This window comes from Rhinatrema bivittatum, chromosome 15, assembly GCF_901001135.1.
Source record: "Rhinatrema bivittatum chromosome 15, aRhiBiv1.1, whole genome shotgun sequence".
NCBI lineage: Eukaryota > Metazoa > Chordata > Amphibia > Gymnophiona > Rhinatrematidae > Rhinatrema > Rhinatrema bivittatum.
In genome coordinates this window covers 62,369,654-62,397,247 of record NC_042629.1, presented here as the reverse complement: position 1 = coordinate 62,397,247, position 27,594 = coordinate 62,369,654, and the positions used below count along the sequence as shown (strand labels likewise).

Sequence of the window (27,594 nt, the reverse complement as noted above, 5' to 3'; positions counted from 1 at the left end):
AGACTACATTCTCTGTATTCGATGTCTGCAACTCATCTTTGCTCACTAGTGTTGAGGTGACTTGTGCGTACCTTGCATGACTTGTAATAGTAGCCAATAATCCTTGCCTCTGTAGGAGCAGTTTAAATCATTTTGTTCTACAGATAACTTGACTGTTCTTTTCTGCAATGGCAGATTCCTGTCTTGAACTATCTTGCAGTAGTCATTGTCAGGTTAACATTTTAACTGCCCGCATTGGTACAAAGTCCACGAGTGCTTTATCCCCCAGGAAATTTGTACCAATAAAAAGCAAAAGTAGTCCATGTACCTATAAGTAAAGAACCACCTGGGTTAAATGATTCAAAATTACCCCTGTCAGATAAACAAATTGTTAATACAAACAAAAAACATACTTTGAAATGTCTGTATGCTAATTCCAAAAAAGTTTAAAAAGTAAGATGAGAGAATTAGAATGTATAGCACTGAATGAAGAGGTAGACAAAATTGGCATTTCAGAGACCTAGAGAAAGGAGAATAACCAATGGATCAGTGCTATACCAGCATACAAATTATATCGCATTGATAGGGTGTATCATCTTGGTGGTGGTGGTGGGGGGGGGGGGGGTGATGCTTTATGTTAGGGATGGCATAGAGTTCAACAGGATAAAGATCCTGCAGAAGACTAAATGCACAGTAGAATCTTTATGAGTGGAAATTCCATGTATGATGGGGAAGAGTATAGTGGTGGGGGTATACTACAGTCCACCTTGCCAAAATGGATATTAGAAAAGTAACAAATTTGGAGGCACAGTAATAATGAGAGATTTCAATTACCCCAGTATTGACTGGGTAAATGTAACATTGGGGTATACTAGAGAGGTAACGTTTCTAGATGAAATAAATGGCTACTGCATGGAGCAGTTGGTCCAGGTATCAGTGAGAGAGGGAGCCATTTTAGATCTAATTTTTAGTGGAACATAGGACTTGGTGCGAGAGGAAATGATGTTGGGCCACTTGGCAACAGTGATCATAGTGCCATCAAATTTGATTTAATGACTGGATGGAGGATATTAATGCTAGATCTGTAGGTTTACTTAAATGTTCAAAAGGGATAATTTGATAAAATGAGGAAAATAGAAAAAAAAATCAAAGGTGCAGCTACAAAAGTTAAGAGTGTACAACAGGTGTGGTCATTGTTTAAAAATACTGTCTTGGAAGCCCAGTCCAGATGTATTAAAAAAAAATGAAAAGGCAGCCAAACAACTGCTGATAGTTAAAAGGTGAAGTGAAAAAGGCTATTTTAGTCAAAAGAGCTTCTTTTAAAAATTGGAAAAAAGGATCCATCTGAGGAAAATAGGGAAAAGAATAGACATTGGATGTTAGATGTTAGCATTGATAAGGAGGGCTAAAAAACTGATAACTAAAACGTTTTAAAATATATCTGAATCAGAAAGCCTGTGAGGGAGTTGGTTGGATCATTAGAAAATTGAGGGGCACTTAGCAAAGATAAGGCCATTGCAAAGAGACTAAATTAATTCTTAGCTTTGGTGTTTACTGAAGAGGATGTTGGGGGAGGTTTCTGTGCTGGAAACTGTATTCGATGGTGATTGTTTTGCACATTTTCAAAAATTTGGACTACCTTCGTGGAATAGAGGTGCCCAGGACATTTGCCTCTGTGCTCTCCCTGAGAAGTGCCGTAGGTAATGGAACAATGACCTCTTGCCCTCACTTCTATCCATTGCTGAATGTATGTAAACACCTAACTAAGGCCTAGATTTTCTAAGACACTGTGGCGTCGTGAATCGCGCGCTACGGGGGGGGCTTTCGCACCCAATAGCGCCATCATAAAAGGTGGTGCTATTGGGCGAGAAATAGGCAGCGAAAAGGGTTCTTACTTTTTGCGTGCGATCGCTTTGAAAAATGACCCCCTGACTTTTGGATGCCACCTTGTACTCATTCCCTATTATGTATCATCAACTAACTAGGCCTAGGTAAGGTCCCTAATAACTGCAGGCGAGTACTGCCCCATTCAGCACGTACGAGTATCACAAAAGCCTATTCACGAATCCCATGTACATTGCCTAATATTAAATGCCGTCAAACCTCTCCTGTCATTGCTTTGTCTCAGTTCACACCCAGCAGGATGTATTTTACCTTTGGCATCCTTTTCCTTTCTTGCCCAACATAAGCAAAATAGTTTAAGATAATTGTACCCTTTAGATGGTAAAAAAAAAAATCCCTTACACGTTCCACTATTTTTCCTGGCACTGAAGTCAGGCTAACCGGTCTGTAGTTTCCCGGATCGCCCCTGGAGCCCTTTTTAAAGAATGTAACTTAAGCTACATGTTGAGTAATTCTGAAGCAGGAGGCTCAATTTAGCAGGATTGTGGCTTTTCAGGATCACAGGTCTGGCTGCGAGGGAACTGCAGCCAGAAGAGTTCATGGCATTGCGCAAGGATCCAGGTGGGTGAGGCCAGCAGGGACTCTTTATCAGCCACTCGTAGGCTGCCCGAGCTCTCACACGCCAGCGCTGGACCCGTCGACTCAGAAGCCAGGAAACCTGTCCACTGCCTGGCAGAGATGAGGGCGCTCCTAAGCATGGTAAGGAGCCCAGGTTTGCAATGGTGACTTTGGGGCAATGGAAGGTTGAAAGGGTGATGGGGAAGGGAGGTTGGGAAATACTTTAGAAATATGTGCAGCTAACTGGTAAGTGCAGAGGATGGAATTACTCATGGAAAAGTTAATGACACATTCATTCTGATAGATATAATTCACCAAGATACAAAAATGTACATAAATGATTGCAGTAATAATAACTGCACTGTGCTATTCTAGAGGGATTACTGTAATGACACCCAAAATAAGAAAAATATCACCTCTTAGTAAAAAATTATTTCGACAACTCTTTAACCATAAAGTAAAGCTGAATACCTCCTAAAGGCGGATTGTATTAGTGTTTTTCTTATGTTCAAAATGGTAAAAACTCTGACCAAGGCAAACATTTTTTTATGGAGGACAGGAACGTTTCATATTTCATGTTATAAACCACCACTCCAGGTGTTATCAAATTTTGTAATCATTAATGTTCCTCCTCCTTCCGCTCTTTTGTTTTTATATTTACATGAAGCGTGCAAAAAGGTGTAAAAAAGCTTTTTTTTTTAAATATATTTTAAAAATGAACTTATTACTGGCTGTAGCAAGATAGAATAATGTCCTGACTTATCTGTATTGAAGGTAATGACCCAACGAGGTCGCGTCTCAAATCCCGAAGGATCTTTCCTCAGGGAATACTTTCTTGTTTATTCGCTGTCAGGCATGTAGTGCTTAAAGACAATATTATCCAGTAATCGTAATGAAACACTTTGAATCAAAGCTCCAGCTTTCCATGCGAGCGGCAAAGCTCTTCCAAGACCTTCAACGTGAGTAGTGGACTCTGCTAAAACAGCTTGCTACAGCCGGTAATAAGTTCATTTTTAAAATATATTTTAAAAAAAGCTTTTTTACACCTTTTTGCATGCGGGGTGCACAGGTGGCTGAGATACTATAGAGAGGTGCACAGGTGGCTGAGATACTATAGAGAGGTGCACAGGTGGCTGAGATACTATGGTGGGGCGCACAGGTGGCTGGAAGAGCGGGGTGCACAGGTGGCTGAGATATTGTAGTGGGGCGCACAGCTGGCTGAGATACTATAGAGAGGCGCACAGGTGGCTGAGATACTATAGTGGGGCGCACAGGTGGCTGGAAGAGCGGGGAGCACAGGTGGCTGAGATATTATAGTGGGGCGCACAGGTGGCTTAGATACTATAGAGAGGTGCACAGGTGGCTTAGGTACTATAGTGGAGCGCACAGATGGCTGAGATACTATAGCGGGGCGCACAGGTGGCTGAGATACTATAGCAGGGCGCACAGGTGGCTGAGATATTATAGTGGGGCGCACAGGTGGATGAGATACTATAGAGAGGCGCACAGGTGGCTGAGATATTATAGTGGGGCGCACAGGTGGCTAGAAGAGCGGGGCACACAGGTGGCTGAGATACTATAGCGGGGCGCACAAGTAGCTGAGATACTATAGAGAGGCTCACAGGTGGATGAGATACTATAGTGGAGTGCACAGGTGGCTGAGATACTATAGAGAGGCTCACAGGTGGCTTAGATACTATAGTGGAGTGCACAGGTGGCTGAGATACTATAGCGGGGCGCACAAGTAGCTGAGATATTATAGTGGGGTGCACAGGTGGCTGAGATATTATAGTGGGGCGCACAGGTGGATGAGATACTATAGAGAGGCGCACAGGTGGCTGAGATATTATAGTGGGGTGCACAGGTGGCTAGAAGAGCGGGGCACACAGGTGGCTGAGATACTATAGCGGGGCACACAAGTAGCTGAGATACTATAGAGAGGCTCACAGGTGGATGAGATACTATAGTGGAGTGCACAGGTGGCTGAGATACTATAGAGAGGCTCACAGGTGGCTTAGATACTATAGTGGAGTGCACAGGTGGCTGAGATACTATAGCGGGGCGCACAAGTAGCTGAGATATTATAGTGGGGTGCACAGGTGGCTGAGATACTATAGAGAGGCTCACAGGTGGCTTAGATACTATAGTGGAGTGCACAGGTGGCTGAGATACTATAGCGGGGCACACAAGTAGCTGAGATATTATAGTGGGGCACACAGGTGGCTGAGATACTATAGAGAGGCGCACAGGTGGCTGAGATACTATAGAGAGGCTCACAGGTGGCTTAGATACTATAGTGGAGTGCACAGGTGGCTGAGATACTATAGAGAGGCTCACAGGTGGCTTAGATACTATAGTGGAGTGCACAGGTGGCTGAGATACTATAGAGAGGCTCACAGGTGGATGAGATACTATAGTGGAGTGCACAGGTGGCTGAGATACTATAGAGAGGCTCACAGGTGGCTTAGATACTATAGTGGAGTGCACAGGTGGCTGAGATACTATAGCGGGGCACACAAGTAGCTGAGATATAGTGGGGCGCACAGGTGGCTGAGATACTATAGAGAGGCGCACAGGTGGCTGAGATACTATAGCGGGGCGCACAGATGGCTGAGATACTATAGTGGGGCGCACTGGTGGCTGAGATACTATAACGGGGCGCACAGATGGCTGAGATACTATAGTGGGGCGCACTGGTGGCTGGAAGAGCTCTTCCATTGGTTTAGAGGCTGTGGAAGGCAGTACAGGCAACTGGGATAAGGTCTTTGTTAACTGACCGATTAGAAAGATTACTCCAACCTCAAATTATCCTCCTCCCCTCCCCCTCCATTGGAATGCTAGCAGTTTAGGATTTTGTTTAGATAAAAGATAATCTAAATCATCATCAGGGCTTAATTTACAGACAAAAAGGAAATGCAACTGTGGAAAGGGGTCAGAGGTGACCTGTGCGAAAGGGCAGGACCAGGGCCAGGTGTGAACTCTTTCTCTCTCTCTCTCTCCCGCGCACACACACGGGAACACATTCTTCACATCCTTAGCATGTTTGATGAGCACTGGTAGGCATAGGATGGCTGGGAGTTGGGGGATGCAGGATCACTGGAGAAGGCTGATAGAGAGAATAGGGCTGTTTTTAACCCCCTCCTCCTCCTCTCTGCCCTGGCAATCCTGATCCTCTGCTCCAGCCTCCACCCCCTTAACTTCCCTAGTGGTCCTTATCCTCCCTTCCTTACAGTGGTCCTAAAGCAAGCAACCCCCTTTCCCTAGTGATCCTCAAGCCCCTCTTCTCCCTGGAACGTCTCCCTCTGCGGCAGCTCTCTCTCTCTCCCTGGCCAGAAAAGCACAGGCCTCCTCTTCAAGCCAGATTCAGCTGGCTCACCTCTGCTTTAGGGGGCAGGAGCAGACCAGTGTGCACCATCTGCTCTTCTCAGACATGGGTGTGGGGCCTGGAATTGAAAACCATGGCCTGCTTTGTACCTCCTTTGGGGATGAAAGGAAGGGAGCAATGTCACATGCTCTCCTCACTCATTCTCTTCTCTTCTCTCCCCCTCCCCCCACCACAGCCAATCCTTTCTCCAACCCCTTCTAATCACTTCTCTCATAGGTTGCCCCCACTCTGATCATCTCATAGTCCCTCCAATCCCCTCGCTCACCTTTGATCCCCTGACTCACTCTTTCACCCACGCAACCCACAGCCTCTCCGATCCCTTCACTCACTCTTTTGCCCTCTCCACGTCCCATCATTCACTCTGCTTTCCCTCCCTCCAGTCCCTTCACTCATTCCTTCCTCTTCCCACATCTCCTTCACTCTCACCCTCACCAATGTGGTCACCAGCAGTAGAGGTGGCAGGGTCCGGGGTGGCGGCACGATGAGCAGAAAGAGGCAGAAGCAGTGGGGCTGACGGGCATTCACCCCGGGTCTTTTTTTTTCCCCCCTTGGCTGTTGTCCCTCACAGCCTCCTAAATTGTGCTGGGAAATTGCACAGAAAGTCAAAGCCAAGTGGCTGAGCAGCTTCAACACTCTTTGTCCTTCTTTGCTTCCTCCAAGGGCTTTTTTTTTGGGAGGGGGTTTATAAACGATCCAAGCAACTATTGTTTCCTTAGGGCTCTGCTCCACTTTCTCAGACCCTAGAAAAATGGTGGCAGAACGCTGTTCTGGCTTGTTCTGCCAGAAATGAAGCCCTCGGTAATGGACACAAAAGGGGAATAAATTAGCATAAACGTTTGAAAGTTATTTGCAGCAGGAGCCATTCATCAAGACCACAATTGAAGCCTTGGCAATTGGCACTACTGCTCAACTTTTTAAAATTTGTGCTTATTCAAACTTTTTTTCATCTCTGTTCTTTGCGCTGCGGTGTCTGCTTCAGTATCATCCCCTCCCCCTCTGTTCCCTGCAATACAGGAGGAGAGGTGGGGGGGAGAGGGAACAAGAGGAGAGAGACTGGATTAGGGAGCAGAGTGACTGTTTTCATCTCTGTGTGCTCCAGGCTCGGTCCCTCTTCTTCTCTTCCCTGCAGGCTGCCTGGAGGGGAGGGGCTGGAGCAGAACACTCGCACCCCTGCTGCTCTGCCTCTTAAACCTGAAAAGAAGCGCGGGAATGTTCCTCCACCCCGTTCCCTACAAATTAAGCCTCGATTATTATGAATAAAGCCTATGCACTATCAGAAGAAGTAGGAATTTGAGCACTCTCCTGGTATAATGTGAAAAGAGTACAGGGCTAGTCTTGCTACAAGTTTTTTTCTTAAATTTTGTTAAGTGGAAGCTTTCCACAAGGTAACTGGATGCCAGTAATAAATGCTCTGGATCTGACATAACTTTGATGGTAATGTGGTTGTGAAAGAGACATGGGGTGTGACTAAAAGTCAATAGGTGTTGACTACAAGAGGTGAGTCTTACCACACTTAAAGGTTTTATATTAAACTCCTGATAAGCATTCTGTCTGGGTGGGGGTATTTAGTATATATTTATGGTGGGTATGGAAGGTTTTTTAAACCATTCTGTCCACACAGTTTTTAATCTCTCTGAATTTTTCTCAGCTTCTGGTGCTTTCATTTGCAAGTAAGTGAAGTTCTTTTTTTTATTTGTGAACTAAGTATGGTTGCCTGTTTTATATATTTTTTATTATTTTTAATTGATGTAATCTACTTTATTTAACGTTGGCTATAAAGACAGAATATAAGACTTGGAAATTAAATTGAAAATTAAAAACAAAACAAAAAAGGCCACATACACCTTCCCCCCATTTCTCTTCCCTTCCCTGTAACATTTTATTTTCCAGTTGGAGCCAGTGGATCTCTGCAACCACTAAATGCCTTCTTCTGTGGCATATTCTTCTGCTATCCCAAAGTCATCCTATGCTTCACCCACCCACCTCCTTTAGGGATATCCCTTACCAGAGCATCAGCTCCTGTGTCCCTGGCCTCTTGCAACCAGGCCAATGCTCCACTATCAACTTCTGAGATCTCTGCCTTCTTGGTGGCCTCCAGGCCTCTGCCAGCTTCTAAGGTCCCTGCCTTCTTGGCATCTCCTGTATTTCCTGACCAAATCTGCCCCCTGGCAGTCTCAGGATGCCTTCCTTTTCTTGCAGCTTTAGAGTGTCCACCTTTGTAAATGGTGGAATGAGTAGTGGTATATTATATCATAGAACACAAACACAGATTTGTAAGAGCAAATGGTCCATGCAGATTATAAAATACATATATGTTTACCCCCACCATACGTGTGTCTGTTTGGTTGTGCGCAAATACACTCTTTCAATGCATTGCAGGTATCTGCCCTACTATTTTAAGAATATATGCACATATATTTTATGCATTAAAAAAAAAGCAGACTTGCTCACGTAAAATCCAGTTTATGCACAGAATTTGATATATTTTAACACATATGCATGGAATTGAAATCACCAGTTTGCCGATACCCCTCCAGTTCACAGAGAGCCATTAAGTTCTTCACCCTGAACATCCACCCAGAATATCAGATGAGTCTGATACTGATTGTGCTTGATAAATAGCAGGTGTAAAACTGCACAAACCAGTTGCCCAATTTAATCACACACATCTCTTATAAAATAGCAATATATGTGGGTACCTCTTGACTCCAACCCAGAAAGCCCCTGGACTGTTGTGTCTTATCATATCTTGGCCTGTGGACCAGAGGGGGGAGGTTTCTCAAAGCTCCATCCACACCTGGGCTCCCAGAGGACACAAAATCCTGCTTACGTACAGCATATGGGCAGGACAGACCCCGGGACAGCTGAATTTCCCCCTTGCCCAGCTCTGGCTGATTGACCTTAAGCAGGTCATCTGACCTCCCTGCGCTCAGATTTAGAGTAAGTTTTTCTGGCAAGGGACCTTGTAATCTCGTGGCCTCCTTTTAGCTCTCTCACGGTGCACGTGAGATGGGATAGACATGATGGTTATGATCATGTCTATTTTCAGTCTAATAGTAAAGTTACGCACGTATTTAAGCACACACAAAGCAATCCGGTTGTTTAAACACAAGCTACCTGCACGAACCCTCCTTGATGGTTATGAACTTCTGCGCGTGGCTTCAGGCGGCTGAAAATCTCCAGAAGCACATTCAGCTCATCTACACGTGCAGCTCCTTCATTTGCATGCCCAGGTGGCTGAGCTTTCGATAAGTGAACTAAGCATTTGGAAACCTGTTAATGGTTTCACATCGCATTGTTTTCAAACAATTCATATGCAGTTCAAAATATGAAATCCCTTATATTGCTAGTAAATTAGTTCAATAGTGATACACGTTCAGAGTTAAACATTACTGGCAAAAGACTAATTTGTTTTTCTTGCTTTTATAGGCACAGAATGCACTACTGGACCATCAGGAAAAGGTAGGGAAGAAGGGTATGGCTAAAACTGATGGCTGATGTATTCACACTGGGTTTCTCCCCCTTCCCCTTTCTACCCTCTTCATGCTGCCTCCCCAAATACTGGGGTGGTGTGGTTCAGGTCCCCTCTCCCTGGCTGAGGGCTGGTCAGGGACCGATCCCCCTTCAGTGCCATTCTGGCACCAGCTGGGGGTCGCTCCGAGGACAGTAGATGCCTTTCCTATCTGCTTGAGAACATCGTCGATGCACCCAGATTCCTGTTGCTCATACAGGGTGGGATGCTTGAACCAAAGCCTCCTGTGCTGGCTGGACCACGCAGTCAGCCTGGTTGAGACACTGTTTTAATGGAACTCACAGACAGATGGGCACTATTTTATTATTTTATGTACCAAGCTGAAGAACCTATTGACAAAGGGGATGACAGAATCCCAGCTCTTCTTTGATAAGACCGTGCACACATGTGCAAACTTTGTTGCTTTCTCGTGCATGCTCTCCCCTCTTTGCGCTCATTTACTCTGCGCGACGACTTCATTCATACTCCCCTCCTCTTTCACCAGCTCTTTGTCCCTTCTCTCCTGTGCTCATGTTCTCTCTCCCCCCCCCCACACACACACTCTCTCTCCCACACTATTTACCCTCTCTGATGTGCTCTCTCTCACTTGTCCTCTCTCTCACTTGTGCAAGCTCCTTCTCTCATGTCCACACGCTCTCTTCCCTTCACATGCATCCTCTGTCTCATGTACACACACTTCCTATTTCCTCTCCCAGGTACTGCTCCTTGTGTACATCTCTCCGCACACGTCTCATGCATACAGTGTGCGTCACTCTCTGACTTGCATTCACACACACACATGCACAGTTTCAGAAACCCTGACCCTCTCATGATGCAGGTAGGGGAAAAGGGGAAAATAAAAAAATAAAATAAAAAAAGAATGCAAGCATAGGAATAAATAACTATCAATGTGCCCAGCTGCACGGGAGCTGTTCTATACATATGTAAAAGATGTGTTCATATAGTTTGCCTTGCTCTGTTTTCTTCCCTATCCCCCCTCCTGGCTGATGTTTAAGGCTGCAAGACCCGGTGGTTTGATCGGGACGATCCCAGTGGAGTTGGGGATTATGAGACCCTGAGTAACCTGCTTCAAGAGTACCCTGGCCAGCTGTGCGCCAAGCCCCTCGGGATCGAGGTGCAGACCTTGGACGGCAGCCCCCTGCAAACCTCTCTGATTCAGTAAGAGCCACAAAACTCACATTTTAAAAGGGTTTCAGGGAAGGGGTGTGTGCAAAGATCCACCCAGAGATGGGCTAACTCAGTGCAGGAAGGTGAATGCAGTCATCACCCCTATGACTGGATGTTTTCATCCCGACAGGGCCAGGACGCAGCTTTAGAATAAGAGTAAACTTGTCTTGAACTGTGTAATTTAAAAATATCCATAATATTTTCAGAAAATAGTCACACACACACACACCCTATAAAGTTACTTATTACTTAAAGTAGCATTTAATAGAAATAGCAAAATATTGGGTCAGGCTGGCCTGGTGATCAGTGACACAGTGCTGTGCACGGGGTTGGCCAGGGTTGGGGATGCTGCAGAGGCAGCATTTACAACATGGGGGGGAGAGGTAGGAGAGAGAGTCCCATCATCATGCAATGGTGACACCTAGTGATTGGATTTGAGGGTCATGACTGGAGGGAGAACCTGGTGTGTGGCCCCCAGCCAGGGACTGTTGCTGTGGTGGCAGGGCTCAGCGAGTTGAGGTATTAAAAATGGAGGATAATTCTACAGGTAATTGTGAATGAAGGTACATGGTGTCGGATCTCAGCCTAGTTCCGACTGATCTGGAAGCTCAAATAAGGAGTAAACTGTCCAGCTCCCCAAAAATTGATAAAATACCGGGTCATCTTGGTGATTCGGTGGCAGCACTGCACATTGCCTGGTTGCCAGGTTAGGCTTCAGCTCCCCAAGCCAGGTTAGCTGGGGAAAGGGTCTCAGTCAATATACAAAAGGTGACACCTAGTGGCTAGACTTAGGGTCCACATGTCAAGCTCAGGAGGGAGCCACAGTTTTTGACCCCTAGCCAAGAACTGTTGCTACAATGGCTGGGCTGAGTTGGGGGGTGTAAAAATAAATAAGATAGGAAAAAAAAAATCCCTGGGTACCGGTGAATGAAGGTTTATGGTACCATAGCCCAATAGACACTGGTTTTGATTGAGCTGGATACCCAATGGGGCAGGAGGATACTGTTGGGCTAGAAACAACCTATCAAAAATGTTCTACCTCATGTGGCATCATCGCAACCGTTTCCGGTTTCTCTGGTGCTGAGGGCTGAACTGACAGCAGAGATGTGATCCTGGTATTAGTACAAGGTGTGGACCACACTCTGCTATATTCCTTTTCCCGTGGCAGCAGGACTGCAGGTGGCCGATCCATGGTACTTCTCTTTCAGGGAGTCAAGGTGTCCGATTGATCACAGATTCATTGTGACTCTCTCTTGTACAGCTCTGACACCACAAATGGATTCAGCTGTCAGAACAAATATGACCCACCTGCAGAGATGTGCAAGGATTATAAGGTTCGGTTCACCTGCCCAGACAACTTCTGCTCAGGTAAGGTCCAGTAAGCGATATGTGGTAAAGTATCTAAAGTGATGCTGTTAGGGGACTAGGGAGTAAGAATTGCAATAAGACCAGACAGTCACACACACAGGCAATGCTTCTGACAGTTGAAATTGCTAGCTGGAAGTATTTAGAGATTTTTTTTTTTTAATAGTTTTCCTCTGTTTTGTAAGAGTGAATTATCATTATTTTCAAATGCTCCAACAGCTGCTATTTACAGAAGCTGATGGTTGTTGAAAGTAGAAATAATCACAACCTGAGAGGTTAGAAAGGTCAGAGTATTTATTCAACCCTGGAATTGTTTTCACCTGACTACCTGAAGGTCTAATGAGTCAATCAACATTATGGACTTATTAACAACCTTTTAAAATCAGTATTATTGAATCGACTACCAGGGTGTCCAAACATTTGCACTTCTTATTCACTGTTTTATAATTTTCTACTTGTTAAAAATCAGCAAATAGATGTCACTAAATAATAAAAACTAAAGTGTCAATAAAAAAAAAAAGACTTCAAAGGCACATAATTCATTCAATGGACTGTAGTGAGAGTGCAAAGCCCAAAATATATCCAAATATCTATACAATTCAAATTATGCAGAAGACCGTCAGAATAAGACAGGAGAAACAGCTCCTATTTTTTTTATATACCATCATAGGTCCCATAAAAAAATTCATTTTTTTATTTTTAACATAAAGCAGATAAAACAGTCTTAAAGCAATTGCACTTACCTTCTAATTTGCTTCAATTTCTTTGACAAAGGAAGACAAGTATTCAGTGCATCATATCATCACCAGTATTCATAGTTATAATAACCCGATGTGCAGCCACGCTGCGAGGAAACCGCATCAGGGGCGCAAAATTCCAACAGAATCTCCCACCAGTCCGCCATCTTGTGATTAACTTTGTGCCAGCTTCCATTGAAACATAAAACTGGACCAGGGGTAAACTTCTGCATACACCTGAATACTCTGCTACTTATCCCTGCAATAAATCAATGGAACTTAAAATTTCGAGGAGCCGGTCAAACTGCGTCCCGTAAATGAGATAGAATGAGCAGTTGTCTTGGATCAGTCTCCACCCGGGTTTTCATGCAGGATGTCGATGGCTCCGAAGCCCTTTTTGTCTTGTTCAACTTTCATATCTTTCAACAGCTTGTATCCCTGTCAGTCACGGTCACACGTGTGCACACTGCACTGTCTCCTCCACTTTCCCCTCATAATACATTTTTTAAATATTTTGGCCAATTTCATTCAGATTTGTGCCAGAGATAGGACAGCGCCCAGTGACTCCCACATTGACTCCTTCCTGTTTCTTTCCTGTAGGAAAGCTGGCCAGTTCAGTTAAAATCTCAGGTAGGTCAGGGGGATGCCGCTGAGCATTTTCAAGGTTTCCCAGCCATTGGTTGAGATGAAGTATTTTGAAAGCTGCCCTGCCATTGGTTAGTAGTCGAAAACCATGTGAGAATTTATGTACCAAAACAGGACTGGATTTTGGGCAAATGGCAACTCGGGTGAAAAGCGCCCCCTTCCCCGGGCCTGTCTTCAGGCATGGCAGGCTGGGATCTGCTGCAGCCACGCCGTCACAGCATGGGAGATGCTGGGGGTGCCCAGGGTGCCCCCAGCTCTTGACACCCCTGGCGACCGCCCCGCTCGTTCACCCCAAAGTCCAGCTCTGGTACCAAAGCAGGAATCTAGGAAACATAAAATGTTCACACATCTTCTAATTTATGTCGGAATCATCAAAAAACCCTCTAACTTTCTCTATAGAGGATATTGAGAGTATTGAGTATAGGCACAAGAGAAGAGAGTTACAAGAGCACAGAAACCCAGGTGCCACGGACCCCAGCAGATCTATTTCGTTCTGATTCAGCATCCTCTGTGCTTATTCCAGGCTTTCTTGAATCCAGTTACTGTTAAACCTCCACCATCTCCTCTGGGACACCGTTCCATGCATCCACCAGCACCCTGTCTGGGAAGAAATATTTTTCGATGCTGCTCCCGATTCTGCCCCTTGGAGCTTCATACTATGACCTCATCTTAGATCTTTCTTCCCCCTCCACTGCCCCGGGAAAGTTTTAGCATTATTTATACCTTTGAAGTATTTGACCATCTCTATCAAGCCCCTCGCCCCAGCTTCTCTCCTCTAAGGTATTGATATCTAGACCCTTACTTCTCATGTTATATGGGGGGTTTGTGGTGCATACCCTACACTACTGAAGTAGCTTTTCTCTGGACTGCCTCCGCTGTGTCTACATCTTTCAGAGGTACAGGCTCCGGAACTGGACACAATACTCTAAGCAGAGTCTCACCAAAAACCCACACAGAGACAACTTTGCCTCCTTTTTGTATTAGTAACCACTTGCCCTGTGCACCCTAGTATCCCTCTGGCTCTGGACACCGTTTCATCACCATCAGATCCGATCACCTTTGCAGGCAGAATCAGTATTGCCCGGCCAATAGCAAAAGCATTAAAACAAAACCACACACTGGATTTTTTTTGTGCTTTCTTCTATATGGTATGGTTGAAGAGGAAAGGCCTAAGAATGACAAACAGTTCAACTGCACCCCAAGCACAGCTTTCCAGCGAGAAAGATGACCCTCCCCGCTGTAGAACAAGCAAAGCCGTGTGCAGAGAGCACCGAGGGACATTTGCCCAATCTTAAAATAAAGCACTTTCAGCAGAGGTTTTTCTCATGGCCCAGTTTGAGTGGAAATGTTTATCTCCCGCCCCCCAGAAGAAATGAAAGCCTAAAGCAAAAGACGACAATGTTCAAGCAGATTGACTTGCAGGCCTCTTTTTTTTTTCTCTTCAACACAAAAGCAGGGTCATAAGAACAGAAGAAGCGTCCTGCTGGGTCAGACCAATGGTCGGTCAAGCCCAGGGTCCTGTCTCTGACTGCGGTCAATCAATCAGGGTCACGTGCAAGTGCTCTGAAGATCCTTTCCCTGTCGCTCATCCCCAGATGAAGGCGATGGTGATCCTCCACACTTGCCTGGCTAATAAGTATTAATGGACCTGTCCTCCAGAAACTTATCCAAACCATTTTAAAACCAGTTCCACAGCTTAACTCTGCACTGAATGAAAAAAAACCCAAAAAACCAACCACCCACTTTCTTAAATCTTGTTTTAAATGTGCAACCCATTAACTTCATAGAGTGCCCCTAGTACTAATACTATTTGAAACGGGAAATACTTGTTCCCTATTAATTCGTTCTGCCCTATTCATAAACCTCTTTCATGTCCCCTTTCACCGAGCTGAAGAGCCCTAAGCTGTCGCCTTTCTTTACATGAGAGCCGTTCCACCCTCTAAGATTTGTTTTGCTTTTTCTTCTACACGTTTTCTAAGTTCCGCTATATCTTTCTTGAGATAGGGCGACCAGCCCTGCCCACAGGTCTCAAAGGGTAGCCGCACCATAGATCTACACAGAACCATTATGATATTCTCAGTTTTATTCTCCTTTCCTTTCTGGATAATTCAGGGGAGGAGAATCCCGTTGGAACTTCAGTGGCAATTGAAAAGCCGTCTTTAAAAATTAAAATTTTTGTAGTTTAGACTCCATGAAATGTAACTTACCGCAGCACTGTATGCAGCCCCTTACCTACAAATAATGCAATGCAGTTATCACGCTATTTATTTAATGTACCTTACTTCACCAATGTTATTTAACTGCTGTTCTTCTATTGAACAGGTATCTTATACTAGGATTACCATGTTGTACTATTTCTGTAGGTAACAGTCTTAAAGCTCCCTAGCTGGAAAAGCGTGACCTAAATAAATATTGATGATGTACACATCTCTCTGGTAGTGGGTGCTATGACGGACAGTGGCAGGGCACCAAGCTTGGGTCATGGCTCGTTATCCGGGACCAGATCCCCAATATCCATGTACACGTTTTCTGGGGAGTGATTTTTAAGGCTGTCCGATGCTTGGAGGCACAACCTGCAGGCACTTGTTTTTAGCCACAAGCTTTTGCATCGATTTTCAAAAGAGAAAGTCCATGCTTGCCTTCCCTCAGAATCTTGCTGTGCGTGCTCAGCAGCTGTGGACTTTTGCCCCTGCCTTTCTGCAGCTGGGCAGATGTTTTATGGAAAATAGCATGCATCCGCTTGAATATTCTATCTGAATGTATTATCCCGTTCAAAAGATGACGCTGGAAATGCCTCTCCTAAGTGCGGCCATTAGTATGGGTAAGATTATGGAACATCACGTGCACTTTCAGCTGGACTAAGGGAGCACAATTTCCATAGACCCCATGTACACAGGTAAATGGCCTTCACCTCCCTGTGTGTCCTCCCTTGTGCTCGCCTCCAGTGTCTCAGCTTTCTCATGCACGTCGGAGATGCCATGTGAGCCAGGCTGTGAAGGGGGCTTTGAGGCCAGTTCTGGATCTCTCCAACCTGATGCATTCTGCTACCAAAATTGTAGAAGCAGGAGCTACAAATACACAATGTATTGGGATTTAAGTTCGAAAACCAGGACCGGCCAATCTTTGTCCTTGAGCTGGGCCTTGAGGCACTTTGGCAGCTCTGGCGGCATGCAGCACGCGGTTACTCTCTCCGACTGCATTCACACGCAAACTCACTTTTGATCGCCCTGGCCTTCTCAGCTTAAGGACGGGAAAAACCTCAGAGGTAAGGAAGGCTGGAAATACAAGAGCAAGAAATATTTCTACCATGTTCATTGCATGGGGAATCTATAGACATGTATGCGATATGCAAAACGAATGAGATGTGCTGCCTCTCTCTGTCTCCACTCCCCCACCTTGTTTAAGGCTGTAAGACGCGCTGGTTTGATCGGGATGACCCCAGTGGCGTTGGAGACTATGAGACCCTGAGCAACCTGCTTCAAGAGAACCCTGGCCAGTTATGCTCCAACCCCATCGGGATCGAGGCTCGGACCCTGGATGGCAGCCCCCTGCAAACCTCTCTGATTCAATAGTAAGAACCGCAAACCTCAAGGTTGGGGGAGGGATTCGATTAGACAGTGGCTGGGAAAGTTTGTGCAAAGATCCACTTGGGGCGGGCTGGGTAGGATGCCCCGTGTCGCCCTGTGCTGATGAAAAGATGAAACCCACACGCAGAAAAGCAAAGGTTGATGCAGTTTCACCGTGATAGCCAGCTCAAAACCTGGCTTTACATACAAGCCTTCAAGAAAGAAAACTGATGCAGGCTATTTGAAGTAAAAGATATGCGGAATAAAGCACCAAATGCCTAATTCTATAATTCTTTACTGAATTATTTCAACATTTTTTTTTAACTGAGGGCAACCTTCAGGTCATATTATTATGTTACACTTAATCCCCCTAATAAACACCTTATTGTTACCGAACACTATTGGCACCACCTATGTAATGTATGACCCATATTTTTACTGGTGCCCTATTGTAAACCGTTGTGATGGTGAATAACTTAATGACAGTATATAAAAACTCTTAAATAAATAAATAAATAAATAAATAAAATAAATAGCGCCAGAGTTAAGTGTTAGAATAACAGTAGACCAGCCATAGCATTCAGGAACCCATCTTAAGTTACTCATTATCGTACCTGGGAACTTCTGAGTTCAGATTATCCTGAGATTAGTGTAGATAGGGCAAGGGTGCGTGAACTGAATTTTTTCTTTCCCCACCTAAGCTATGTCACACACCAATACCCATACTTATATACACTCTCTCCTTCCCAGGTTTCACCCTAGTACTCTCCCCCCTTCCTGCCTGCAGGCTCAGCTCTCATCAGCCTCTAACCCTCCCGCTGCTGCCACCACTACCTCCTCCACCTTCCAGTCTGTATAAACTGATGTTTCCTCCTTCCAGTCTGTATATAGACCAATGCCACTTCTTTCTTCAGGCAACCAGAGATTTCTGACGTTCTCTCCAGAGAGACAAAATCCTGCAGTTTCTGGGTAAAAAACTCAGAGAGCTCCCAGCTTGCCGATTATTGTGGCAGCCTGATGGTTCAGTGGCACTTCTGCACAAACTGTCATGCAGGTGAAGTGGATCCCACTCTCATCCTCTGGCTGGGGTTAGGGGCACTGCAGATGCAGTGTTTAGTGCCCACCCGGGGGGAGGGGTGTGTCTGTTGTGGTCCATGGAAAATGTTCCAGCCAGTGTACAATGTTGACGCCTGATGATCAGATTCAGGATGCAGTTGTTTTGGTTTCCAGAGTGAGCTGTGGTCCATGATCCCTGGCTGAATAATTGTCAAAACAATGGCTGGGCTAGATAGAAAGGGGGAGAGATCAAAATGAAGGGGGAAAAAATTACAAAAATAGGTCATTGCAACAGAGGGCTTATGGTACTGGGCTTGCCACCTCACCCCAGCTGACACAGTGTTGGTTGTGCCCCATTCCAGGCATTTATTATTAATTATAAAAAAGATCCTGCCTCATCTCATCCTCATCCTGTTTCTCACACTGAGAGGTTCTTTGGTAGAGGAGGACACAGGAAGAGGTGGCACTGCAGTGGCTGAGCGGAAGTGGTCTCGTTCAGACGTGGCTCTGTATCTAGCACGCACGTAAAAGCCTCTGCTTTTTTGCAGGTTGAGGAACGAATACGATGCAGTTTGTATATAGAAAACCTGGAGAAATAGGATAACAGGAGGATAGCAGTTATCATGGGGAGAGGCTCGGCCCACCCCCTCATAGATAAGCGTTCGCCCACAGAACACCCAAAATCCCATCCATGCAAAAGTAGTCTTGTGGTCTGGAATGCTGCTCTGAGGGAATCAAGGCATCTGCTAGATCCCAGGCTTGTCACCCTCCTGACTGTCCCTTTCCTCACACAGCTATGACACCGCCAGTGGATTTGGCTGCATGAATAAATATGATCCACCTGCAGAGATGTGCAAGGATTATAAGGTTCAGTTCACCTGCCCGGACAGCTTCTGCTCAGGTAAGGTCCGGTAAACATGCAGCTTTCACAATCCGTTTATAGCAATAGATTAGGTTGGCCACTCCAGGTCAACTGAACAGGCTTTTCCAATCTTGGTTTTTGCCCCAGTGCATGCATGGAGATGTAGTTCCGATTCTCCCAATCTCCCTATGAAAATCAGAACTACAAATCCCTGCATGCAGTGGGACAAAACCAAAACTGGATTAGCACAGAAGGGTTGACATGAATAAATTGACAATCCTACAGTAGACAGTGTCAGTATGCCTGCAGGGAAAGTGTCTCGGTCTCTCAAATTAACTATTCTTTTAGACTTTTGCTTAAGCTGGGATCATTGAAAATGTATATGGAATTTTTTTTTTTTAAATTTATGAAAAATGCCTGTTCAGCAGCCAGTGCCAAAATATTTTGGGTTTTAATCCATTCAGAATTTGACTGAAAATCAGAAAAAGCCCAATTGCAAAATGGATAGAAATTTGGAACTGGTTTTACAATGAGAGTGCAGGAATTCAGAAATAAGATGTCTTGTGCATGAGGTCTGTTGCAGTGGTTGAGCTAAAGTGTGTGTAGGGGGCTTATGAAAAATAGGATAACAAATCTTGTTAGTTATGTATGAAGTGTCGTTGTGCTGATTCTAGATGATGTGGAGGTCCAATGGAGTGGGGAGGAAACTGCCTGGCCAAAGACAGATATTGAAAAGAACTCACATTCAGAAGGCACCAACCTTGTGGTACAGGCTGAGCATTGTGAGCTGCCAGGCTTGGAACCCCCATCCATCGGTGCCACTTTATTATAATAATAATAATGGTAGCTGCTCTGCAGCGGTGATGCACTCAGGAGCAAGGGGAGATGGATGCTTCTAGGTAGCCACTGCCCACCAAAGATCGTTGCTAAGAACGCACTTTAGTGGAGGCACCCTCACTGCCATCTGGCTGGCAGAGGTTCCTTAAGGCATCCAGAGCGGGGTATCAAAGATAGGGGGGATATAAAGAGGATGAAAGCAATTTAAGAAAACACACATTCAATCCCACCCATATTTCCCCCCCCCCCCCCCCCTTGTGCTGCAGTCTGCACAACTCGTTGGTTTGATCGGGATGACCCCAGCGGAAAAGGAGACTATGAAACGCTATCTGACCTGCTGACCGAGTTTCCAAATCAGCTGTGCGCCAACCCAATAGGAATCAAGGCTCAGACCCTGGATGGCATCTTGGCAGTCAGCAGTGGGCAGAACTCCCTCATTCAGTAGTGAGAATGCCAATCTTCAGATTTATAAGGGGCAGCATGATGAGTTTGCCGACGGAACAGGGATCAGAGCTCAGTGGGCGAGTTACTCAGAAAGAAATATAATCGGATACTGCAGGGTTTATTTTAGACACTTGGTTGTGTCAGGGCACAGGCGCCCATGGTGAGAGAGAAAACAAAGGCCAAAGAGAGAGACTAAATGAGCAACACTACAGGTTATGGGGTTGCCAGGCAAGCTGCAACTCCCCAAAAAAACCCAACTAGGTCAGTGCCAACAGGTTGGCGATGGCAGGTTACCATCTGGCCAAGGGAACTTTGGTCACTCAATGCTTGGGCAATGGCTTGACTGATCTTGGTGGCTGCTTGGATTGCTGCAGGGTTTGAAGTGGGAATGGGGAAGAGAGTGGATGGGTGGTGGGATGGGTGTTGGATCAGTTGTTGAAACTTGCATACTCAACCGCCTGCCATGGTGGGAGACAAAGAGGAAGTCAAGCAATCAAGATTCTATGGCTTGCAGCTGGGACATATACTGAGCAAGGCAGAGCAAAATAACTGGACAGAGTGGATGGGCCAGATGGTCTTTCTTGGAGGGCCAGATGGTCTTTCTTGGAGGAGTTCTTGGAGGAGAAGTCCATTACCTGCTATTAAGTTCACTTAGAGAATAGCCACTGCCATTAGCAATGGTTACATGGAATAGACTTAGTTTTTGGGTACTTGCCAGGTTCTTATGGCCTGGATTGGCCACTGTTGGAAACAGGATGCTGGGCTTGATGGACCCTTGGTCTGACCCAGTATGGCATTTTCTTATGTTCTTATGTTCTCTGCCATCAGATACTATGTTAAGTGCGGATTTTAAGATCTATAATGCTCTAAAGGCCTGATTTAGTGAAGCTTTTCCCTATCCTATGTCTAGGGGGAAAAAGCTTAGTAAATTAGACCCTTAGTCTCAGCAGGTAAGCAAAAGCTTTGAAGAGGCTGGATGGGAGGGAAGGAAAGAAGAGAGGCAGGAGAAAGGAGGAGTAAGGGACTAGTGGGTATTGTAGAAAAGAAAAACTATAGTGTTTGAAAGAAGGCAAGCTTAGAAAGGTGTCTGAGGCTATGAGGAAAGAGTCTGAACCAAGGACGTGTGGCCATACCTGCTGCAGAATGGCAGGGGTCTATCTGGTAGGCCTCTCCTCTGGGGAATCCTGGGGATCTCTTCCTTGCTGTGGAGTTCTTTCCCCCCTCCTGACTGTCTCCCTTTTTCTTCCTTCACTCCTCTGTACAGCTACGACCCCACAACTGGATTTGTCTGCCAGAACCAACTGAGCGCCCCTGTGCAGCTTTGCAAGGATTATGAAGTGCAGTTCACCTGCCCCAAGAGCTTCTGCTCAGGTAAGGCCCAGCACTGGCTTACTCTGGATTTTGTTACTGCTGCTAAAAGCCATCACGTCTATGTCAACGTCTAGTGACCTAACAGACAAGCTCTGTTGCTGCATGTCTGTCCACTCATTTTCCCCATTGAAATATGGAGGACTCTTTCATTGATAAATCTTGAGCAGTTGTTGGCGCCTGATGCACCAGACCCATAGTCACTATAAAGAGCTAGAGAGAATGTCACATGTGACTCAGGTACTGTAGTTGTAATAGCCCATGACAAGACATCGTAAATTTAAGAAGAACACTGAAGGGTGGAGCATCTCAGTGTGATGGGGAACCACTGGGGATTATCTTTAAATTATGGGAGGGGGGCTGTATGTATCAGGGTATGATGGGAAAACCTGGCCCAGAATATGACACCTGTGCCTTTAAAGAGTTGTGTCCTAATAATTGTTTCCTACCATGCAGAATATGTAGACATATTTAATTACCCAAAATCCCCCTTTATGCTGTGTGTGTCTCTCTGTCCCCCTGTGTTTTAGGTTGCAAGACCCAGTGGTTCGATCGGGACGATCCCAGTGGATATGGAGACTATGAGACCCTGAGTAACCTGCTTCAAGAGTACCCCGGACAGCTGTGCGCGAACCCCCTTGAGATCGAGGTCCAGACCCTGGATGGCAGCCCCCTGCAAACCTCTCTGATTCAGTAGTAAGAGCCGCAACCCTCTCCGCTGTAGAAGGGCCTTGCGGGTGGGGGCGTACATTTGCAAAGAATCACCTGGAGATTGGCTGGAGGATCCCGGTCTAATCTGGGCTGACTGCTCTGAGCCGGAATTTCCCTACATTGTACGTTTTATGATGGTTTGGCGTAAAAATGTTCAGGACCTGAATACTGTACGTATGCACACTCTAGAGGAGAAGAGAGTCAGAGGGGATATGATAGAGACATTCATATACCTCAGAGAAAGTTCTAGAAGAAGGGGTTACGATTATAAGGCTCAGAGTGGGGTAAAGGAAACTATGTCTTCCTGGATAGGGAGGTGAATGCATGGAACAGTTTCCTAGGGGGGAGGTAGTGGATATGCACCGTCTGTTTCCGCCCCTTCCTTCTCTACCACCCGGCTCATAGTACCGAGGTCCAGCTCAGCTGCTCCCAATGCAGAGCTCAAACTCAGCAAACAGAGCCGTGGAGGGGGCGGGGCGTCAATGAGTGCCGCCCTCATGCCAGCTTGCAGGGAACTAAAGCGAGCAACGAGGTAGAGATCTGACACAGGGACAACAGGACATGGTCAGCATTTGTGTGGTGGAAAGAGAAGAGGTAGCTTTGATGTTTGTCACCATTCTGGGGGGGGGGGGAATCCTGGCTTATCAGACATTTTGCACCCCCCTCCCCATGACAGATCCTGTCGTTCTTTTTCCCTTCATAGCTCCGACACCACCACTGGATTTGTCTGTCTGAATAAACTGACCCCACCCGTTCTGTTCTGCAAGGATTATAAAGTCCGGTTCAGCTGCCCGCAGAGCTTCTGCCAAGGAAAGGGTCAGTATCTTGTGGTTTGGGAGGGGTGGGGGTGATAGGGATGATTTTAAAAGAAGGAGCCAGCTCGGGATCTACATAGTAACCTAATAAATGGTCCATCCGGTCTGCCCAACAAGTTGCTTAGTGTCACCCCCATAGGGAGTTCTACTAACAAAATGAGTCAGATGGTGGAAACCGTGCGTCGCGTGGCCCAGCGGGATAGACTGAACGGCACGCTTCCATGAAAATCATTGTTTGGGGGTGGAGGAGGACGTATGGTAGTTTCCTCCTGTCATTCTGGATTTCCAACGCGGTCAGAAGCAGCCTCCACTGGTGTGGCCATGGGTGCCATCAGCCTTCATTCATAGCTTAGTCAGGGGGGAGCAGGGAGGTTTCAGTCATCGCAGGATTACACCTCAGTCACAGCCCCCTCCAGAGCCTGCAATGCCTGCATCATGAACCTGGCTGGCCAGGGGACGTTGCTCTCGCACAGTGGCCGAGACTACCTTCCCAGGAGGGGGAAGGGTGAATGCTGCTTCTGCTCTTCAGTTTAGTTTTATAAGTTTCAGGTTTTTTTCTTCTACTGCAGTGGAACTGGTAACCTTGTAACTGAAGGGTGGCTCCCCTATACCCTGTCTGCAGTGGAAAATGTATTAATACATACCTACACTCACACAAACACCAAACCCCTGAAATGTTCATTGTAGCCCTGACAAAAGTTTCAATGTGGAAGCAAAACAGTTGAGCTAATAAATGTATTTCGTTTAGATGTGATGGGCCTGGTTTTAATCTTTTCAGTGGGACCCATTAATACACACACACACATATTTTTAACATTGTGCTTGATTTCCCAGTCTTCACTGTCTGGATAACAAAACATTACCGCATGTGGAAAGAAAAAAAAAATTTAACTGTTTAAATGTTGAAATGTGTTATTGCAGCAGCTTAACTTAGCTTTAAAGTATGTGAGGCACTTTCACGTGATGCTCCTTTTTAATATTAAAGGAGTTGTGGTAGGGGTGGGTGGGTAGGAAGATAGTTTAACATGGAATACAGTTGCAAACCACCAGTAAGAGCAAACATGACTTAGCTGGATTGTTTCATTGTCTGAGGTTCAGTGCATCGCTTTCCGGCACGTACGCACATTGTTCTCAGTCGCTGGTTTCTTCTTGGAAGAGGCAGAAGTTTTCGTGTTATTGCAATGCTATTTGATATGGCTTTTTTTTTTTTTCCTTTAGATAACTCACCTTACAGCGTCATCTGCTAAGCAGATAATGTGGAGGTGAAAAACTGGGGCAGGAGAGAGGGAAAAGGATAGGGAGAGCTAATAATCCAGGGATTTAGACTTAAACTATGGGTAAGAAAGTGGAGGGACGGACCCGATAGCCTCTCACAGCTGAAGGCCAAGGAGATAAAAACCATGAGAGGAGGATGCCAGGCTTGGAAAGGGGTGGAGGGGAAGAGGGGGGGGGGGGTGGTCTAAGGTATAGTATATGGGTGGTAGTGGGGAATCAAACAATGCCCGGGATACTAGCCTTGAACACAGAGTCAGATTGGAAGCGACTTAAAGTTATGGGAAAGAGCAGGAATGTGGGAATAACCAAATCTCCCAAGGACCGTATTATCAGAGTTCGCTGCTCTGCGGACTGCCCATGGCGGAGTTCAGCGCCGGGCACACCTTGCTCTCTGGGAGAAGTTAAAAGAAATGTCTTTCTATTTTTGTTTTCTCAAGGGCGTTAAGTTTAGTGCAACAGGGGAGGAAGACTTGGTCAGATGGCCGTAGAAATCCCGATCCCAGAAGAAGAAAAAAACAGTGTGAGAAGAACCCAGCACGGCAAATTAAGAAAAAAAGCAAAAAAGAAACTGTCTGCGGTCATTGCCTCTGTAGGTCCCTGTGGGCCGGTCCCGGTTCCTGCTGGTCCCTCGATTTCTTTCCTTGTGCGGGGGACAGTTGCTAACAGTATATTTAGGGGCCTTCATTGTATTTAGCTGGGTGTTTACCATAATGAACAAAACTGGAAAAATTCAGTGGAAAACAGCGAGTCATTTGCTTTTCGCCAAATTTTGTTCATACATTTTTTTTGGGGGGGGGGGGGGGGGGGAATTATTTTTCCCAGAAATGTAACAAAGTGTCCCTAAGTGTGTGTGTGTGTATGTATATATGTATATATATATATATATATACATATATATATGCAGAATTTAATTAAAATAAAATATATCTTAGGATGAAGGAGGACGACTCTGGTTTTGTATTGCTCCTTTCTGAGTTTACTGACTTCAAATGCATTCTGACGACGCTAGATGGACGAACCACCACATAATGTGCTAGGAGAGGAGTTTTAAAAAAAATGCTGACTGCTGCTCAAACTGTTGCAAACTTAGCTCCGTGTCGTCATGAGACGGTGCAAACTTAGCTCCGTGTCGTCATGAGACGGTGCAAACTTAGCTCCGTGTCGTCATGAGACGGTGCAAACTTAGCTCCGTGTCGTCATGAGACGGTGCAAACTTAGCTCCGTGTCGTCATGAGACGGTAGTCCAGATCTGTTTCTAAAACCCCCATTCCAGTGCAGTTTGATGCTTTTTTCCTTCTCTAGTATGCGTGCATGTTGCAGGTTTTCTTGCAAGCTCTCTTTTTTTAATTGTGTTATTGAATTAATAAAAGATTGCAGTGCGGCACAACAGATAACGATATTATATGCATGTTATGTGAGGGGGAGAGGAAGATCCTTTCCACAAAATGTAAAGGAAAGATTAACATGCTCTGAAAAAGGAGATGTGGGGCCCAGGTCTACCCAGCTGGGCTTGGCTGAGCCCAACCAGAGCCCACCCAATCCCTCCGACTCCTGCTAGTGCCTGGAAAAAATGCTGACCCCCTAAAGTTAGGAGGGGGTAATCTACCCTGGCTGGCAGAAAATTAAGGGGGGCCCGTTCAGTCTTCATGGGGCAAGAGATTATGGATGCTGTCTCTACAAGCTGAGCGTGCCATGTGCTTCTCCACCCGCAGCCCTGTGACAGCCTAGCAGGGGAAGGAAGCAAGAGCTGTAACAAAGGTCTTGGAACAATCTGGGCCTGCACGCTCGCTTTCTACGCCGTGATACTTTTTCTTAGACTATCAAAAATACGTTGGCATACAGCTGAAAAAGGTCTCTGTGTGGACTGATAACTAATGAGCTGCAACATCTTTATCTTGGTCCATTAAAAAGTCTCACAGCCTATAAAAAAGATTCCAGTTTTATTATTATTATTATTATTTTTAAGACCAGTGGTGCAATGAGAACTCTATGCTATAGGGACAGTGACAAATAGAGAGTGAACTTAACATAAAGCACCCCATACATCTCCCCATTTGTCTTGGGTGGGGGACGTTCTCCAGTTACTTGCCTGTTTGGGGCATTCATGACTCTGTAGGAAAGCAGTGCTGGTGCTGTGTTACTGAGAAGCTGCCGACAAGGTGAAGAAGGACAACGCTGGTACAGAGAAGAGGTCCAGCCTGGTGGAGTCATCCGATGAATGGAGCTTTGTTCTGAACGAACGTTCTCCTGAACCTCAAAAGCGGGTTTATGGTTTCCAAGCAGCCAGCCCTTCCAATGAGATGGTTTGACAGCTACCGTTCAGCTCTGCCTTTCATCTCTCCTTTTGTTTTCTCTCTCTTTCTCCATTGTTCGGATGCTTTTTGGTTTTTGCATCTTCTTTGTTTTCCAAATCCTTTTGCGGTTATTTTTCCTCAGATCTGGTCTCCTTCCCCTGGGACTCTGTGTTTTCATTTTACAGTTTATAAAGCATCCGAAACTAAGGGGCCCTGTGTAAATTACAACGATGCAAAGGCAATGAAAGGCAAATTAGACTAGGTGTGATGTACAGAGCAGAGCATAAGAAACGAGTGAGGGCGGCGCTGCATGAAACTGTTTACACCAAAAGCAAAAATTAAGCTTTACACTTCTGCGGAAAAACATTCCTGAAAAACTTGTTCTTCTGCACATTTTTTTTGCCATAAAAATCTAACAAAAACTTTTTTATAGAACAAGCAAAATGATAAAATTTCCTATTTTTATTCCATTTGCAAGCTTGCTGCCTTTTTTTCTGTCGTTTGTATTCAGCAAGTGCTGTGGAATTGGTGACTTTTCGCGTTCCTTCAGCCAGAAAATCTCCCATTTAAAATCTGCGCTGAATAGTTCTGTGCATAAGGCTCGATGTTTCCAAGTTCTTTATTGGCCTCTGGATGATAAAGAGGGGAAGAAGCTAATCTTCAGGAGAGATTCATCAAGCAAAGGAAAGATGTGTCACGGTCTGAAACACAGACAGACCTACGGACTATGACGACAGATAAAGATCATAGGGCCCACCTGCTCTGCCCACATTGCTTTCTCTGCACACCACAGACTCCCATTGATCTCAGGCCTTCCTTCCCATTGTTGTGGCTACCACATCTAAAAAAAGACATAGGAGAACTAGAAGAGGTACCGAGAAGGGCGAGAAAAATGATAAAGGGGATGGAGAAAGGCTAAACTGATTGCCTGGAAGAGAGATGACTGAGTGGGGATGTGACTGAGATTTATAAACTCACGAGCGAGTTGGAACAGGTAAATAGAGAACGGTTATTTACCCTTTCAAATAACACTAGGACGAGGGGACACTCACACTCCATGAAACCAGCAACCGGCAGATAATCACTCAGCGCACAA

The 27,594-nt window shown here is 45.6% G+C and overlaps 1 protein-coding gene across 1 annotated transcript; it reads left to right on the top strand.

The window, feature by feature from the left end:
- The first annotated feature begins 2,445 nt into the window (after nt 1-2,445).
- On the top strand, nt 2,446-24,712 carry LOC115076727. The gene is made up of 12 exons (XM_029578519.1): nt 2,446-2,580; nt 7,473-7,494; nt 9,254-9,286; nt 10,352-10,514; nt 11,785-11,891; nt 16,676-16,841; nt 18,687-18,793; nt 19,858-20,035; nt 21,300-21,406; nt 21,934-22,099; nt 22,818-22,930; nt 24,642-24,712. The coding sequence occupies exons 1-12, from the start codon at nt 2,560-2,562 to the stop codon at nt 24,647-24,649; spliced, it is 1,191 nt and encodes a 396-aa protein (XP_029434379.1). The 5' UTR covers nt 2,446-2,559; the 3' UTR covers nt 24,650-24,712.
- Nucleotides 24,713-27,594: the final 2,882 nt, after the last annotated feature.